Source organism: Saccopteryx bilineata, chromosome 6 (assembly GCF_036850765.1).
Source record: "Saccopteryx bilineata isolate mSacBil1 chromosome 6, mSacBil1_pri_phased_curated, whole genome shotgun sequence".
NCBI classification, from domain to species: Eukaryota; Metazoa; Chordata; class Mammalia; order Chiroptera; family Emballonuridae; genus Saccopteryx; species Saccopteryx bilineata.
Genome location: NC_089495.1, coordinates 118,197,152 through 118,210,813, shown reverse-complemented (window position 1 = coordinate 118,210,813; position 13,662 = coordinate 118,197,152). Strand labels below are relative to the sequence as shown.

The following is a 13,662-nucleotide window of genomic DNA, read 5'->3' as shown; positions in this document are numbered from 1 at the left end:
GAGACAAGGTGTTGATTTGGGCTCATCTTAAGAGTCTGGTTGATGCAGGTTGTCCTATACTTACTGGAAGGTGGAGGTGTGTTCTGTCTGATCCCCAGAGCTGTTCTGGTGTGTGGGCTCGGTGTCCACTGAGTCTCATGCCTCTGCAGGCTGACTGGGACGCGGTCCCACACAGTCACACCTGGCTCCCCTCTTGCTTTTCAGGGCTGGGGAGCAGAGTATCATCGCCAGGATGTCACTAGCACCCCCTGCTGGATTGAGATTCATCTTCACGGGCCATTGCAGTGGTTGGACAAAGTTCTGACTCAGATGGGCTCACCACATAACCCAATCTCTTCAGTGTCTTAATAGCTAGGTCTGAATCCACACTTCCGTAGAATAGATGCTATTGCAGGCAGTGGCTTATGCCATTCCAGATAAGCAGCTAACAACAGTGTCTGAGTGTATGTGTACATATAATATGTACTATTCATCTGTTTTATCGCCACTTGTTTTGTGCTTTCTAGTTAGCCTGATGCCAGTGCAATACAGTTAGAAAAAACAGGTTTTCATGCCTGTGATGGAAGCAGCAGCAGCTTATTTGTGGCAGGAAACAAAGGTACCTCTGTCAATAGTGTTGGGTGTTGACAGAATAAAAGGCTGCTTCTGTCAGCCATGTCATTTAAGGCATGCTGTGTAGCCCTACCAGAAAAATACTGAAACTGTTTACTAGGGCAAATGACACTCTTAGATAAGCCACATAAGCTTTATATCTGAAGTTGAGATACATATAGCTGGACATTTGTGCTGATATTAACAGTTCACTTTATACAAATTTAACTGATTGGAATCGAGAAAACCGTGAAGCTGAAGTCACGCTGCCACATGATCCACCACGGCAAGATAAATATGAGAAAGGCATGAAATGAGCTCTGTTGCGAAGTCGCAAGGTAAGACCAGAACTGAGTCCCAGAATCCCCCGAGGGGACTCCTGCTCTCCACACAGCAAACCCGTGCCCGTTTGTTGGCTGTGGATGCAGGTGGTCCGCAGACTTCCGGGTCTGCACATGGAGCGCTGAGACCACCCAAGTGTGACCCGTGTGAAGCCCCAGGTAAAACGGGAGGGTTGGACAAAAGCATCACGTTTACTTACACCTTCTCACATTCCTATGTTAAAAGTCTCTAGGTGAGGACCCTCCTGCCCTATTTTCCTCACCTGTTGACAAAGATGAACTATTTATAGGCTACTATGACTTTCCTCACCTGTTGACAAAGATTAACTATCGATACTTATAGGCTACTATGACAATGGTGAAGACATTTGAGAAAATCAAGACACACTGCTGGGATCAAATTTGTGAATAATTTAACTTATTGTCTCTATTGAGTGAATTATCTACTGGTCAAATATGGGACCTCTTATAAAGTCTCATCCCTGGAAATAACTTGCCAAGTGATAATTTCCTAACCTCTATAATTTCTGGGGAACAGTGGTACTGGATACACAGTGTTAAAAAGCTGTGCTTAGTTATCCTTGGATAATAAAGAGGAAAATCCCCCAAATTCCTATGTACTCTCAAATATGTATAAAGAAGTCCTATCCACTAAAGACTGCGTTGCTTGGGGAAAATGTCTCACACCCTCTTAAAAATGTGTAATTTAAGAAGGAAATTATGTTTGTAGTAGCTGGGACTTCAGTCATCTAAGAGTGTCATTTATACATTCTGTCTCAACTGTCTCTAGCATTAGAGGACATGGTAGTTGTTTCTTACTAAATTGTATTCATGGTAGAAATGATTGTGTGAAAATGAGTGAGCTACTAGTCACCTCTTGTAATTAGTGTTATCTGATAGAAACTTTCGTATATACAATAGAAGATAAATATACAGCTCACAAAAATTAGGGTTATTTAAAAAATGAATGAAATGATAAAATATCCCCTAATTTTTGTGAGCAGTATACTACATTGTACATAAAGACTAGGTGGCCCGTTTAGTGTTTAGAAAAGCCTGTTTATTGGTGCATCACCTATGTATTGTGCACGTGTATGTTCCAGGTCCAATGTCAGGAGCTGTGGAATCAAATGTGAACCCGAGACAGTCCTGCCCTGTTGTGTAGCCATCTCCAAGTCCAGGACTCATGACACAAAACAAAGCACGCCCTCTTTCTTCAGCTTAAAAAAAATGCAATTGATATCTTATCTCTTATTTTGAAGCTTATTTCCCTTTTCTTCTGAGAAATCAGGTCATGGGTGAAGGCTTCCTTGGATAAACGCTACTTTTCTTCTATACTGCTCACAAAAATTAGGGAATATTTCAAAAAGTGAATATGAAGTGATAAAATATCCCCTAATTTTTGTGAGCAAGATTTTTAGAGAGCTTTGGGAAGCCAGGACAAAATATTCTAATGAACCTGAATTATTTTTTTGGAAAAAAAAATTATTAAAATGGTACATACGCATCATCGGTCATGTCTCAACCAAAAGCCTTTATTCAGATCTGTGTGTAATTCAGAGAATTCAGAACTGATGAGAAGTTAACCCTTCAGTCATTGTAACATAGTCACACTTTAATCAGCCTTTTTTTGCTAGTTGTCAAAAGCTGTAATGCAGTATTTGATTTTAGACCTAGAAATGTGCTCATCTGCACTCATTCCTTGAAGCAGACAATCCTAAAGGATGGAAGAGCCTTCTTTCCTAGGGTGACTGGCAAAGTGGACCTGCGAAGCCACTGACTGTCTCACCGATGCTGAGCACGTTCAAGGTCGCCTGGACGAGGGCTGTGCAATAGAAAGTGACAAGGTTTGACCTGCTCACAAGACCCAGGACATTTATCCTGCTGTTCAGGACTGTTTTCTTGTTGTTGCTATTTTTCTCCTGGTTAAACCAAATCAGATGTAGAAAGTATTAGATGGTATTTTAATATCTGCCAGTGCCTTGGATTATAAAGAGGTCATTGTTCAACATACTGACTTTGTGTTTTATTATTTTTTATACTCAGTATAAGTCAGGAAAGCTAGGAAACAACCTAGAACTTAGAATCCTCGTTTCATTTTCTTCTAAGGAACTGAATGCCATACCACCACAAACATTTCATACTATCACTTGCTAGATTTTAAGCACCTGTTTAACTTTAATGTGTCCTGAATATTGGTACTTATATTTAGTAAAGCAATATATAACATGCATTCCAAATTTTGTCTTCCCGTTATGATTTAACAGCTGAACTGTATGACAAGCTTAGGTGATCCTGGCACATGTTAAGAATGAATTCAAATTAATGTAAAACAAAATAAAAAAAGTACTTGATTATAATATCTAAGTTTCAGTTATCCTTCAAATGCACACTTGTACTGTTATCTGATTGTTTGTAATAAAGAATACGGTACCTACATGTCTTCTGGGTCATTTCCCCTGCAAACCTCATAGCAGGATTCATTGCATATGGGTCCACAGAATGATCTTAAACCATGTTGTTTTGAAAGCAGAATGATTTTAAAGTCCAATATGCTATAGGTAATGGTTAACAATCTTAAGATGACTGGTATTAAATAAAGATTCCTTGCTGTTATTTTAGACAGGATGTGCATAGAAACTTTTTTTATAAATAGTAGCAAATATTGATTCTGAAGAAAGAATGAACAATTTAATTATTGTAAACATCTGTATATTGCTATATATTATCTATTAGAAAGGAGCTAAGGAAGGCTAGTGAGGAAAAAAAACTAAGATGAAATCCAGGAAAATCTCTGAAAATGTAAATTCTCAATTCCATTTAAATTTCCTTCCAGTCCTAAAATAAAGGGGGAAATATATAACTATTCTGAGGAAACAGCCTCTTTAACTTGATCACGGTTCCTTAAAAAAGAGAGAGAAATGGAGCCCTTCATTCAAAAGAAATATTTTGTGGAATTCCGAAATTTAGGCAAATGAAAGATACTCTGAGTTTGACAGATAGAGGTGGGGATTAAGAAAGCTTCGGTTTAGGCTGTAAATTCATGGAGAACAGCGACTGCATCTCATTTGTCTGCATCTCCCGTGGTTCTTGTCCCTGCTTTTGTATCTGGTATTTGGTAGTGGTATTTCAACCACTAACAAGTAGGAATTTTTCATGTATCCTGGCATAGACATAAAACAGCGATTTTCAACCTTCATCTCATGACACATGTATTCTTGCAGCACACCAAAAAATGTAGTTTTTGCCGAGTTGATAAAAAAAAAGGTATAATTTTGATTCATTCACAATAAATAGCTATTGTGGTGTTGGCTGTTGTCATTTTTTTAATGTGACAGACTCAGGGAAGAGGTCAATGCCCCTGACTGAACAGTCAGGTGTTACATGTTTTACAAATACTGTAGCACACCATATGAAAATCTGACATAAAATACTGTCCTTAAAACATTATTCCATCTTGGCCTGACCTGTGGTGGCACAGTGGCTAAAGCGTCAACCTGGAAATGCTGAGGTCGCCGGTTCAAAACCTGGGGCTTGTCTGGTCAAGGCACATATGGGAGTTGATGTTTCCTGCTTCTCCCCCCTTTCTCTCTCTCACACACACTCTCTCTCTCTCCTCTCTAAAATGGGTAAATTAAAAAAAAACAACACACAAACAAAGAACATTATTCCATCTTGGAGAAGGAGTCTTCTCATCACCCTGGAAAGTTCCACATATTCACTTATCAGATGGTTTTTATGCATCAGGTACTAATAGGTAAATGCTGTAGATAACAATGACAACACAATTTCTGCCATAAGAAGCTTACTATGTATGTAGGGGAGGATGAACAGGTGGCTGGGCACCAAGGAATGACATCTCCATCAGGCCCTGGGTGGGTACACAGGAAGGCTTCTGGGCTGATCCAACTTCTTCCCATCAGTTCCCTCAGAAAGTCATTCCAGACATTCCTAAGCAAGGTTCGGCGCTTGTTCTCTGTGCTCCCATCATAAACTGTGCTCATCAATCATCAGTTATTCATTCCTTACCACGTTTACTTGTCCGTGTCTCTACCAAGGTGGGAGCTCTGTACGGGCAAGGATTCTGTCTTCATGCTCATCATTTCCCAGCTATTTGTTGAGAAAGGCATTTGGGTTCACATTATAAAGGCAGAAATGGTATTTGTTTCCAATTCTCCATTTTAAAAGTCAGTGAAGATTTAATTCCTCCTCTTCAAAATAAAAATAACTAAGTCTCCAACTGCATATCTACTGCCTATGCTGCAGCTAGTAGGAATGAGAGGAGCGGCTTATGGTTTAGTTTGGAAATATAGCTGACCCTTGAGCAATGTGGGGAGTAAGGGGCACTGATCCCATGCAGTCAGAAATTCACATAGAACTTTTGATTCCCCAAGATTTTACTAGTGGCCTACTCTTGACCAGTCAACTGGCACATATTTTGTGTTATTATATACCACATTCTTACAAAAAAGCAAGCTGCAGAAAAAACGTTATTGAGAACATCATACGGGCGTAATGTCGCATCGTAGCAAGGTGAGAAGACTCCTTTAGTTCTCCCCTTGAATCCACAAGTTGGACAACTATAACACAACCAAGCAGGCCCTGCTCAACACACAAACACCCCTCTCATTGGCCTAGTTCCTTCCTTGCCTGTTATTTCTATTCCACTTAAAGAGGCACAGTTGATTTCTTTATTTTTTGCCAAAGATGTTAACTTACTCTATAGGGATTCAATAAAGCTCCTAACACCATAAGCTAGAGAACAAGTAACAATAACAACCGCAAATGAATTCCTCTGTGTCCAGTGTGAAGCAACCACAGAGTAGAGTAAGTGAATCAGATGACTCAAATGTCAACAAATGGACTTTAATGGATAATTTTAGTAAAAGTGTTTTTCAACAGATACAGGTATAAGGCACATAAAAACGAAAAGACTTTTTCTTTGATTTGTTACTCTTATTGATAGGTTTGCCTTTTAAGTTTTCCTAGGAGAAAATACAAGAAAAGTATCTATCTAGATTACCCATCACTGAACATCACTTAGGAATAACAGTCTTAAAATAGCTCAATTTTGAAAAATATTAACAAAATACTGGAATGTTGTTATTTTGGAAATCTTTTTTTGAAAAAGAAATGAGTATTAAAAAAATAATTTTGCCTTTAAACTGGTGCGATGAGATACATCTATACTGTTCACAAATTCAACACACAACAGTGCCTTGAAAGAGATCAACGCTAATAGGTAACGTGGAGAAGAGACGCCACCTTTAGGAGATGCAGTCATTCCAGTGTACTTAGTGAATCCCTCTCCCGAGTTTTACAAGCACATTTCTGAAAACAGATGCACACCCTAATTTCAGATATTTACCAATTTAACTTCCCTATACCTGTAAAGCATGCTTACCTCTTGATAGCTCCAGCCTTAACTGCAAAAAAAAAAAAGGTTATTATGAGAACCCAATTCTAAGTGCCCCCACTACATTTTATAGTCCCAAGCAGCTTAGCGATGTTTCCTAAGAGGAACATGACTGGCATTGTAAGGAAATGCTTAGTTGTGTGGGGCCATTCCCGATACTGCAGAACATCTGGCATTCCTTGCCTATTCACTAAAAGCCAGCAGCTTCACGGCCACTGTGACAACTAAAAAACATACCCATACATTTCCAACTGTCCCGTGATGAGGACCACTGACCTAGATGATCCAAGATTAATGTCAATTAACTTTATAACTTCCACAGAAAGTAACTACTTCATAATCTTCAGCAACAATGACTGAAGAACATTTTGTTTAAAATACATTGCAATTAAATGTTATTTTGGAAAGATAAGCTGATTTCTTCAAATATATGGTGATCTGAAAGGATCAGATGCACAAAGTACAATCCTTGTTTATGCCCAAAATTTTTATATTCTACTGGCATATCTTACCCCACTTATCTTAGTATTAAAATATCTTTGTCTATTACAATAACATAAAAAACCACGTAGAGCTTCGTAATAAATTCTATCACACCGACGCTCCTGAAAACTGCTGCTGTCTTTGCTCCAAAACTTGCTGATTCAGTAGTTGTTGTTGTTTCTGTAAAAACTGCACCACTTCTGGGCTTCGTAATAATGACTTAAAAAGAAAAAACATGTATTAATAGCATTATCCTTATGGGATTAGAGTATATTCATGCTATGACATTATTCTGGTATGTCCCTACACAAGAAACAATATGCTTAGAAAATAAAACAGGCCTAAATTAAATTCATATTTGATCCAGTACACTGCAATTCAACTGTAAACTAATAAAATTTGACATCACACATCAAAATACTAAAATCTAAAAAGAGAGGGTGAAACCTGACCTTATTGGTGACTGCAGACAAAGGAAATGCTGTATATGACATGTTAGTGCGCACGCACACACACACACACACATATATATATACATAAACTATAATATAAGAGTAAACAGCCAATAGCACTGGCCCAGGATTACAGCAAGAAAAACAAGGAAATGAAAAGAGGCCACTTGTGAATGGCAGGTAATTGGCAGTCTGGAAATAAATTTAAGACCCATCATGGAATTCAAATTTCTCCCATGAGCCTACTAAGTCTTTCTGAAGAAATAAAAATGTGTGTGCGTGTGTGTGTGCGCGAGCGCGTGCGTGTGTAAGTATTGAGTAGGGACAGGTACATTACCAAAATTCGAAAAAAATAACTGCTCTCAAATTACCAATACCTTTTGTTACTCATTTTTTTAAGTGATAGAGACACTGCTGTCTGTGTCTGAGGTTTCTTTTTTTTTTTTTTTTTTTTTTTTGTATCTTTCTGAAGTTGGAAACTGGGAGGCAGTCAGACCCCGGCATGCACCCGACCGGTATCCAGGCATGCACCCGACCGGTATCCACCCGGCACGCCCACCAGGGGGTGATGCTCTGCTGCAACCAGAGCCATTCTAGTGCCTGAGGCAGAGGCCATAGAGCCATCCTCAGCGCCCGGGCCAACTTTGCTCCAATGGAGCCTTGGCTGCAGGAGGAGAAGAAAGAGACAGAGAGGAAGGAAAGGGGGAGGGATGGAGAAGCAGATGGGCGCTTCTCCTGTGAGCTTTCTTTTTTTTCTTTGCTCAATTCCCAGCCTTTTTCAGCCAGCTTTCCAATCTCTGTCCCCTCTGACACCAGTCTGTTCTTTGTATCTATGAGTCTATTTCTATTTTGCTTGTTAGTTTACTTTGTTCATTAGATTCCACATACAAGTGAAATCATATAGTGTTTGTCTTTCTCTGTCTGGCTTATTTCACTAAGAAGAATGCTCTCCTGGTCCATCCATACAGCAAAAAAATTGATGAAGAAAAAACTCTGGGGGATGCATTCGGGGTGACACTAGAATCTATGTAAACACAATAAATTTTAAAAAACTTTGGCTCCAATAAAGTGGAAAAAATAAAGTGAATAAAGTAGAAATACTATTACTAAATGCTGATTTTAAAATGTAACATTATAGCATAGTATGTTTTCTATTTGTTAGTTTTATTGAAAACTTAGTTGTAAAGACTACCCAATATTTTTTTTTATAAAGTAAATGTACACCAGTCTTCTCAGCAGTTATGAAACTACTGAACACTTAGGCTGTTTATACTGCTGCTTTACAACCTGTGATAAATACATTCCTGGCAACATCTTTATGCTTAACTTTATATTTAGGATTTATTTTCTGACTGTCTTCACAGTATGATTTCTGAGTCAAAGGCGCTGATCATTTAAGAGACTCATAGTGCCCAAATGCATTCTAGAAATGTTGTGCTAGCATAGGATGCCATAAACAGAACAGAGTGACGGCCGATTTCACGGAACCCTCAGTATCTCTGTGCTATCATCTAATTTATTTTCATTTACTGTTATTGTTTAGTGTGTTATTAATACAGGGATACTGCATAACTTTCCATATCATTTCATGGTAGTATTTCTGCTGTTTTTCTTTTTTCTCGTTATATCTTTTACAATGTATTGGACCAATTTTTTTCCTCAGCAATTTATATTTTATGTAGTAAAAACATTAACCATAGTTCTTTTATATTTGCTGCAAATATTTTTCCTGTTATTTTGAAGTTTGCATTTTTATTTTTACCACCATTTTTTACTTTAGCATTCACTTGTATGTAGTCAAATTCATATTCTTTAAACCTTTGTCTATTTCTTTTAAACTAAAAATACTTATTCCAGATTTCTGAGATAAAGTCCCAATTCTATTTTTTAAATTTTAAAAATCTTTATCAGGAATTTGTCCTTAAATTCTTATCCAATTATTCCAGTGTTTATTGAGTAATCTCTCCTGAGTTTTGATACATTCTATCAAATTTATGAGAAAGATCCTTATTAAATGTTGGTCAATACCATTAAAACACTACTGCACAAACCTCAAGAAGTCCGTACAAGGAGTCCATCTTAAAATTCCATCTTGCTCGGCTCTTCAGGTTTAGGCAACAAGGACACAGGATTAAAAATATTCCTGCTCATATGGTCCTGGCAGTATGGGATTCCAGTGTCTCAGTACAGGCAAAATTCAATTCTCATGACCAGTTTTACAATTTTTAAAATCTCAAAAATCTAAATTTTCCATTTATAGCAAAAAAGCTTTTGTTAATTGATTTGTAACTACTTTACAGATACTCACCAGTCTTTTCTGATTTAACACTTGTTCTAAAAGTGTAGGTCTTGCAGGTCGATCCCCAAAAGCTCCAGTTCTTTGTTTAACAATGGAGAGTATATTATCTGCACTTTCCTGGGATAAATGATAAACAATGCAAATAGGATTAACATTTAACACAGTAATGGTATTTACAAGCATTTCAATGATCAAGTAAACTGGTCTTTGATTCTCTTCCTTCTTGTCTAGTACCTGTTGGTTCTTTGGGAAAGTCCCTCAATAAATCATAGGCAAAGTGTTGACAGTTAATTTGCTATAACCACTCCTCACTCCCTCTCCCTCTATTTCCAACCTGGGATCTTCAGTCTCTTGAAGGGTCTTAAAAATAACAGTTGGGCAGAAGTGATGTTGGGGGAACCAAGAGTTGTTTGTAAGCTGTTTTCAATATAAAAATATGCCATCTAGAAATTGAGCCCTCTCTTCATAGAAAGCCTTCCCAGAGCATCTCTGCCTACAATGATCCATCCTCCTCTCTACCATTAAAGCATAACTGGCCCTTGTTGCATCCAACCATCACTGGTATCTTCTTTATACTCAGTTCAACAAAGATAAAGACATACAGTTCCTGAAATCTCTTCAACTGGTGAAGCGTTCCATAATATAAGATAAATTGTATAGCATGCTATTATCCCTTGCTTACAGCAATTAATTCTCTTCCCTAAATTATCATGCAAATTATTTTAGGATAGGAACATTATTAAGGTTCTTTTCCTGGGTGGTGAGGCTTAACTCAGTATTATTTTATCTTACACATTTTCCTCAAATTGTAGGTGGAAATGCTGGGCTATTAAAAAAAATGAAGTAGCTATAGGTAATAACTTCCTTTTCTTGAAAAGATTATCTTCTCTCTCTTTAATGAACTGTAAAGTGAACAGGTAACTTTGGAATATACAAAGAAACAACCCCCCTTACTAACTTTCACTCTGCAATAAGTGAGATATTTCCATAATTCCCTGTAATCCAAGACTTGGTAAAATATAGTAAAAGGGGCTTTTACACCTAAGATTCACAGGGGCCCTGAACTCCATGAATATGTAGGCAAAATTAAATACCTACATATGTTCATATTTTCTGGGGAAAGCATGCATTAGGTTTCATCAAAATCTCAAAGAAGTACTTTCACCCTAAACAGATTAGGACTCAATGGAACAAAACAGAATGAAATGTCACTCAGAAGACCCTAATCAGTGTGAATTAAGTGGGACATGTTCGTGACTACAGATGTTAGAAATATAGAACATTACATTTGTAAAAAAAAATTACAAAGTCTAAAATTTGAGCAATGAGGCAGCTGTCATCCAACTCTAGTCAAAAACTAGGAAATTTAAAGACTTTTAAAATACAGTGTGTCTGTAAAGTCATGGTGCACTTTTGACCGGTCACAGGAAAGCAACAAAAGACGATAGAAATGTGAAATCTGCACCAAATAAAAGGAAAACTCTCCCAGTTTCATACCTATTCAGTGCAGTTCAATGTGGGCTCACGCACAGATTTTTTTAGGGCTCCTTAGGTAGCTATCCCATATAGCCTCTACAGACTCGTCACTGACTGATGACCTATCAGAATGGGGTTTCTCCACCAAACTGCTGGTTTCCTTCAACTGCTTATCCCACTGAGTAATGTTATTCCTATGTGATGGCGCTTCGTTATAAACGCGCCGATATTCACGTTGCATTTTGGTCACGGATTCGAATTTAGCGAGCCACAGAACACACTGAACTTTCCTCTGTACCGTCCACATCTTGACTGGCATGGCCGTGGGCTGCTCCGCGGTATACATGGTGTTACGTCATCATCTGCACATGTGCACATGCTGCCACATCATCCTACAGAAACTGGGAGGGTTTTCCTTTTATTTGGTGCAGATTTCACATTTCTATCGTCTTTTGTTGCTTTCCTGAGACCAGTCAAAAGTGCACCATGACTTTACAGACACACTGTAAATCCTAGGACAGCTTTCAGTTATAAAAGTTATTTTCTGGATCACTTTTAACAAAACTTTATTCTTCCCTGCATTTAAGAATTATAGCTTTTATTAAAAGTAGGAAAAGACACTGGCTAAAGTATCTGCTTATCTGTAACCACTAAAAATGACCATGTTAATGGCTAAGACTTCCTTTTATTATCTGTTGGACACTGTGAACACTCAACAGGGAATACTTCACATATCAAAATTATGAACCAGGTACTATTTTAATACTCGTTTTAGAGATGAAGAAGCTTAAGCTTTAAGAATTTAATAATGCGTTCAAGGGCACATGGCCAGCAAATGATAGCACGCAGATTTGCAGTCACAAGTCCAACTCCAGAGCACTGGCTTTAACTGTCAACATAGCTCAATGCAAACACTCCAAAAATCTTCCGCGGCTTATACTCCATTACTACTCAATTCTTTTCCTCCAGGAGGGTAAGAGGTACCCTAAGAAAAAGGGTAGTGAGAAGAGGGTTCTAAGGGTATCAATTTCATCTGGGTTCCTAAGTCTCTGCCTGCTCCTTCACTGATGAACAGGATCAATCATTTACTATCTGTCCCTCCAGTCCATATCTCAGATCTTTGAAAAGACAGGTGTTCTGATGTGCAACATCATTTTCATTGAAATTTATCCATTTATCCCAAGGATGCAACAGAACTGTTATGGCCTTGCCCATGTTTGTACAAACTAGTTTAGGGCAAACACTAACTCTCAGCCTCAAGTCAGCCATAGCGACCTGGCTGGTAGGCGAGCGCAAGAATGGGGTTGCTTCTTCCCAAACTCACATCCCCAAGACCCCAGTGCAGGTCCGATACCTCCAGTTTGACATTTCCCGCGCTGCCAGCTGGGGCGGCTCCGCCGCAGTTCAGGGCCTGGTCGCTCTTCTTCTTCTTGTACTTATCCTTGTACATCTTGTTGCGGTGCTTCTTGCACATCCACGGCTTGCGCTGCTTGGCCACCTGGCTGGTGGTTTCGCTGCAGCCCTCGTATGTGCAGGTCTTGCTCATGCCGCCCCCACCGCTGCCCCGCCTGCGGGCGCCCCCGCTGCCGCCCTCGCCCCCGGAGTGGGCCTCCTCGTCCTCCAGATCCTCCAAGCTGGCCGTGCTCTCGCCTCCCCCCGGGGGGTCCGAGGTATCCAGCAGGTCCGCCTCGTCTTCGCCAGCCTCTTCCTCCCCATCCCCGACTTCACACACGTACCGGACAGGCTGGGCTGCCTTGGCACCGCCCCCCAGGCCCGGAGCCGGCCGCCGCGCGACCTCGGCCGCCGCGTCGTCCTGCCCGCCACAGGGGCGCATCAGCAGCAGCGTGAACTGCGAGGCCGCGGCCGAGGCCGAGGCCGGAACTGGGGCCGGGACCGCAGCCACGGCCGCGCCCGGAGCGGCGGCGGGGGCCCCGGGAGCCTCGTTCACACCCTGCAGCTCCGTGATGCTGAGACCGGGTGAGGGCCCCGACCCCAGCCTTCTAGCACCCTCGGAGCCCAACGTCACCTGGCAAACCAAACTCCAGATACGGCGACAGGGGGAACGCTCGGACCCGCGACGGCGCCCCCCACTGCGCCTGGGCGGCTGGCGCACGACGCGCGTGAGCGTCTATACGCAGATGCCCGACCCGGAACGGGCGTCTCTGAGGGGCGGAGCCAAGCGGCGGACTGACTGCGCAAGCGCGGGTCGCGCGCCCCTTCAGCGCTGCTGGAAGCGGTAACGTGTTCTTGGTGGAACCTACTCCGAAACGTCACAAAGCACTTTTGTACTGGAACTGTGTAAATGAAGGTCGCTCCTGAGCGAGCTCGAGCCTGGTGGCGTTAGGACACTGACTGTTGTGATATTATGGCGCCAACTGCCTGAAACAGATGCGAAGCCGGCAGGTGGTAGTGTCACACCTGGCACCACCAGGTGGTTAGCAGTCCGTGACGGCAGGACGGCCCACCAGAAAACGCTGGGCTCCTGTTGAAAGCTAAATAAATGAGTTACTCTTGATACATTTGTTTTTCTTCCCTGGGAACTTAATTGTTAATCCTCTAAGGTAAGTCTTAAATGACGTTTTCATTAAATACACTGAACATGTG

General features: G+C 40.5%; 2 protein-coding genes across 10 annotated transcripts in view; one reads left to right on the top strand and one right to left on the bottom strand.

Annotated features, from left to right (window-relative positions):
• The window catches only part of SMAD9 (SMAD family member 9), a 107,741-nt gene extending 104,372 nt beyond the window's left edge, over nt 1-3,369 (top strand). For all 7 annotated transcript variants that reach the window (XM_066236611.1, XM_066236609.1, XM_066236615.1 and 4 more), the window contains one exon: nt 205-3,369. In XM_066236611.1, coding sequence (XP_066092708.1) covers nt 205-348 — 144 coding nt within the window. In that variant the 3' untranslated portion in view covers nt 349-3,369. The remainder of the gene's footprint in view (nt 1-204) is intronic.
• On the bottom strand, nt 2,668-13,182 carry RFXAP (regulatory factor X associated protein). Of its 3 annotated transcripts, none has more exons than XM_066236620.1 (5): nt 12,413-13,034; nt 9,592-9,699; nt 6,950-7,050; nt 6,337-6,358; nt 2,668-2,757 (listed from the first exon to the last, which is right to left on the bottom strand). In XM_066236620.1, exons 1-4 carry the CDS (start codon nt 12,890-12,892, stop codon nt 6,355-6,357), a joined length of 693 nt encoding a protein of 230 aa, XP_066092717.1. In that variant the 5' UTR covers nt 12,893-13,034; the 3' UTR covers nt 2,668-2,757; nt 6,337-6,354. The 3 variants fall into 3 exon arrangements, with proteins under 3 accessions (XP_066092717.1, XP_066092718.1, XP_066092719.1); XM_066236621.1 differs by lacking the exon at nt 2,668-2,757 and adding an exon at nt 4,174-5,042; XM_066236622.1 differs by lacking the exon at nt 2,668-2,757 and having other exon boundaries at nt 5,785-7,050; nt 12,413-13,182.
• Nucleotides 13,183-13,662: the final 480 nt, after the last annotated feature.

Coding starts and splice junctions, on each gene's coding strand:
- RFXAP (XM_066236622.1), bottom strand. CDS start 12,892: ATGCGCCCCTGTGGCGGGCAGGACGACGCGGCGGCCGAGGTCGCGCGG. Junction 9,700..12,412: donor CGGGAAATGTCAAACTGGAG/GTATCGGACCTG, acceptor CATTTATCCCAG/GAAAGTGCAGATAATATACT. Junction 7,051..9,591: donor TGTTAAATCAGAAAAGACTG/GTGAGTATCTGT, acceptor TTTCTTTTTAAG/TCATTATTACGAAGCCCAGA.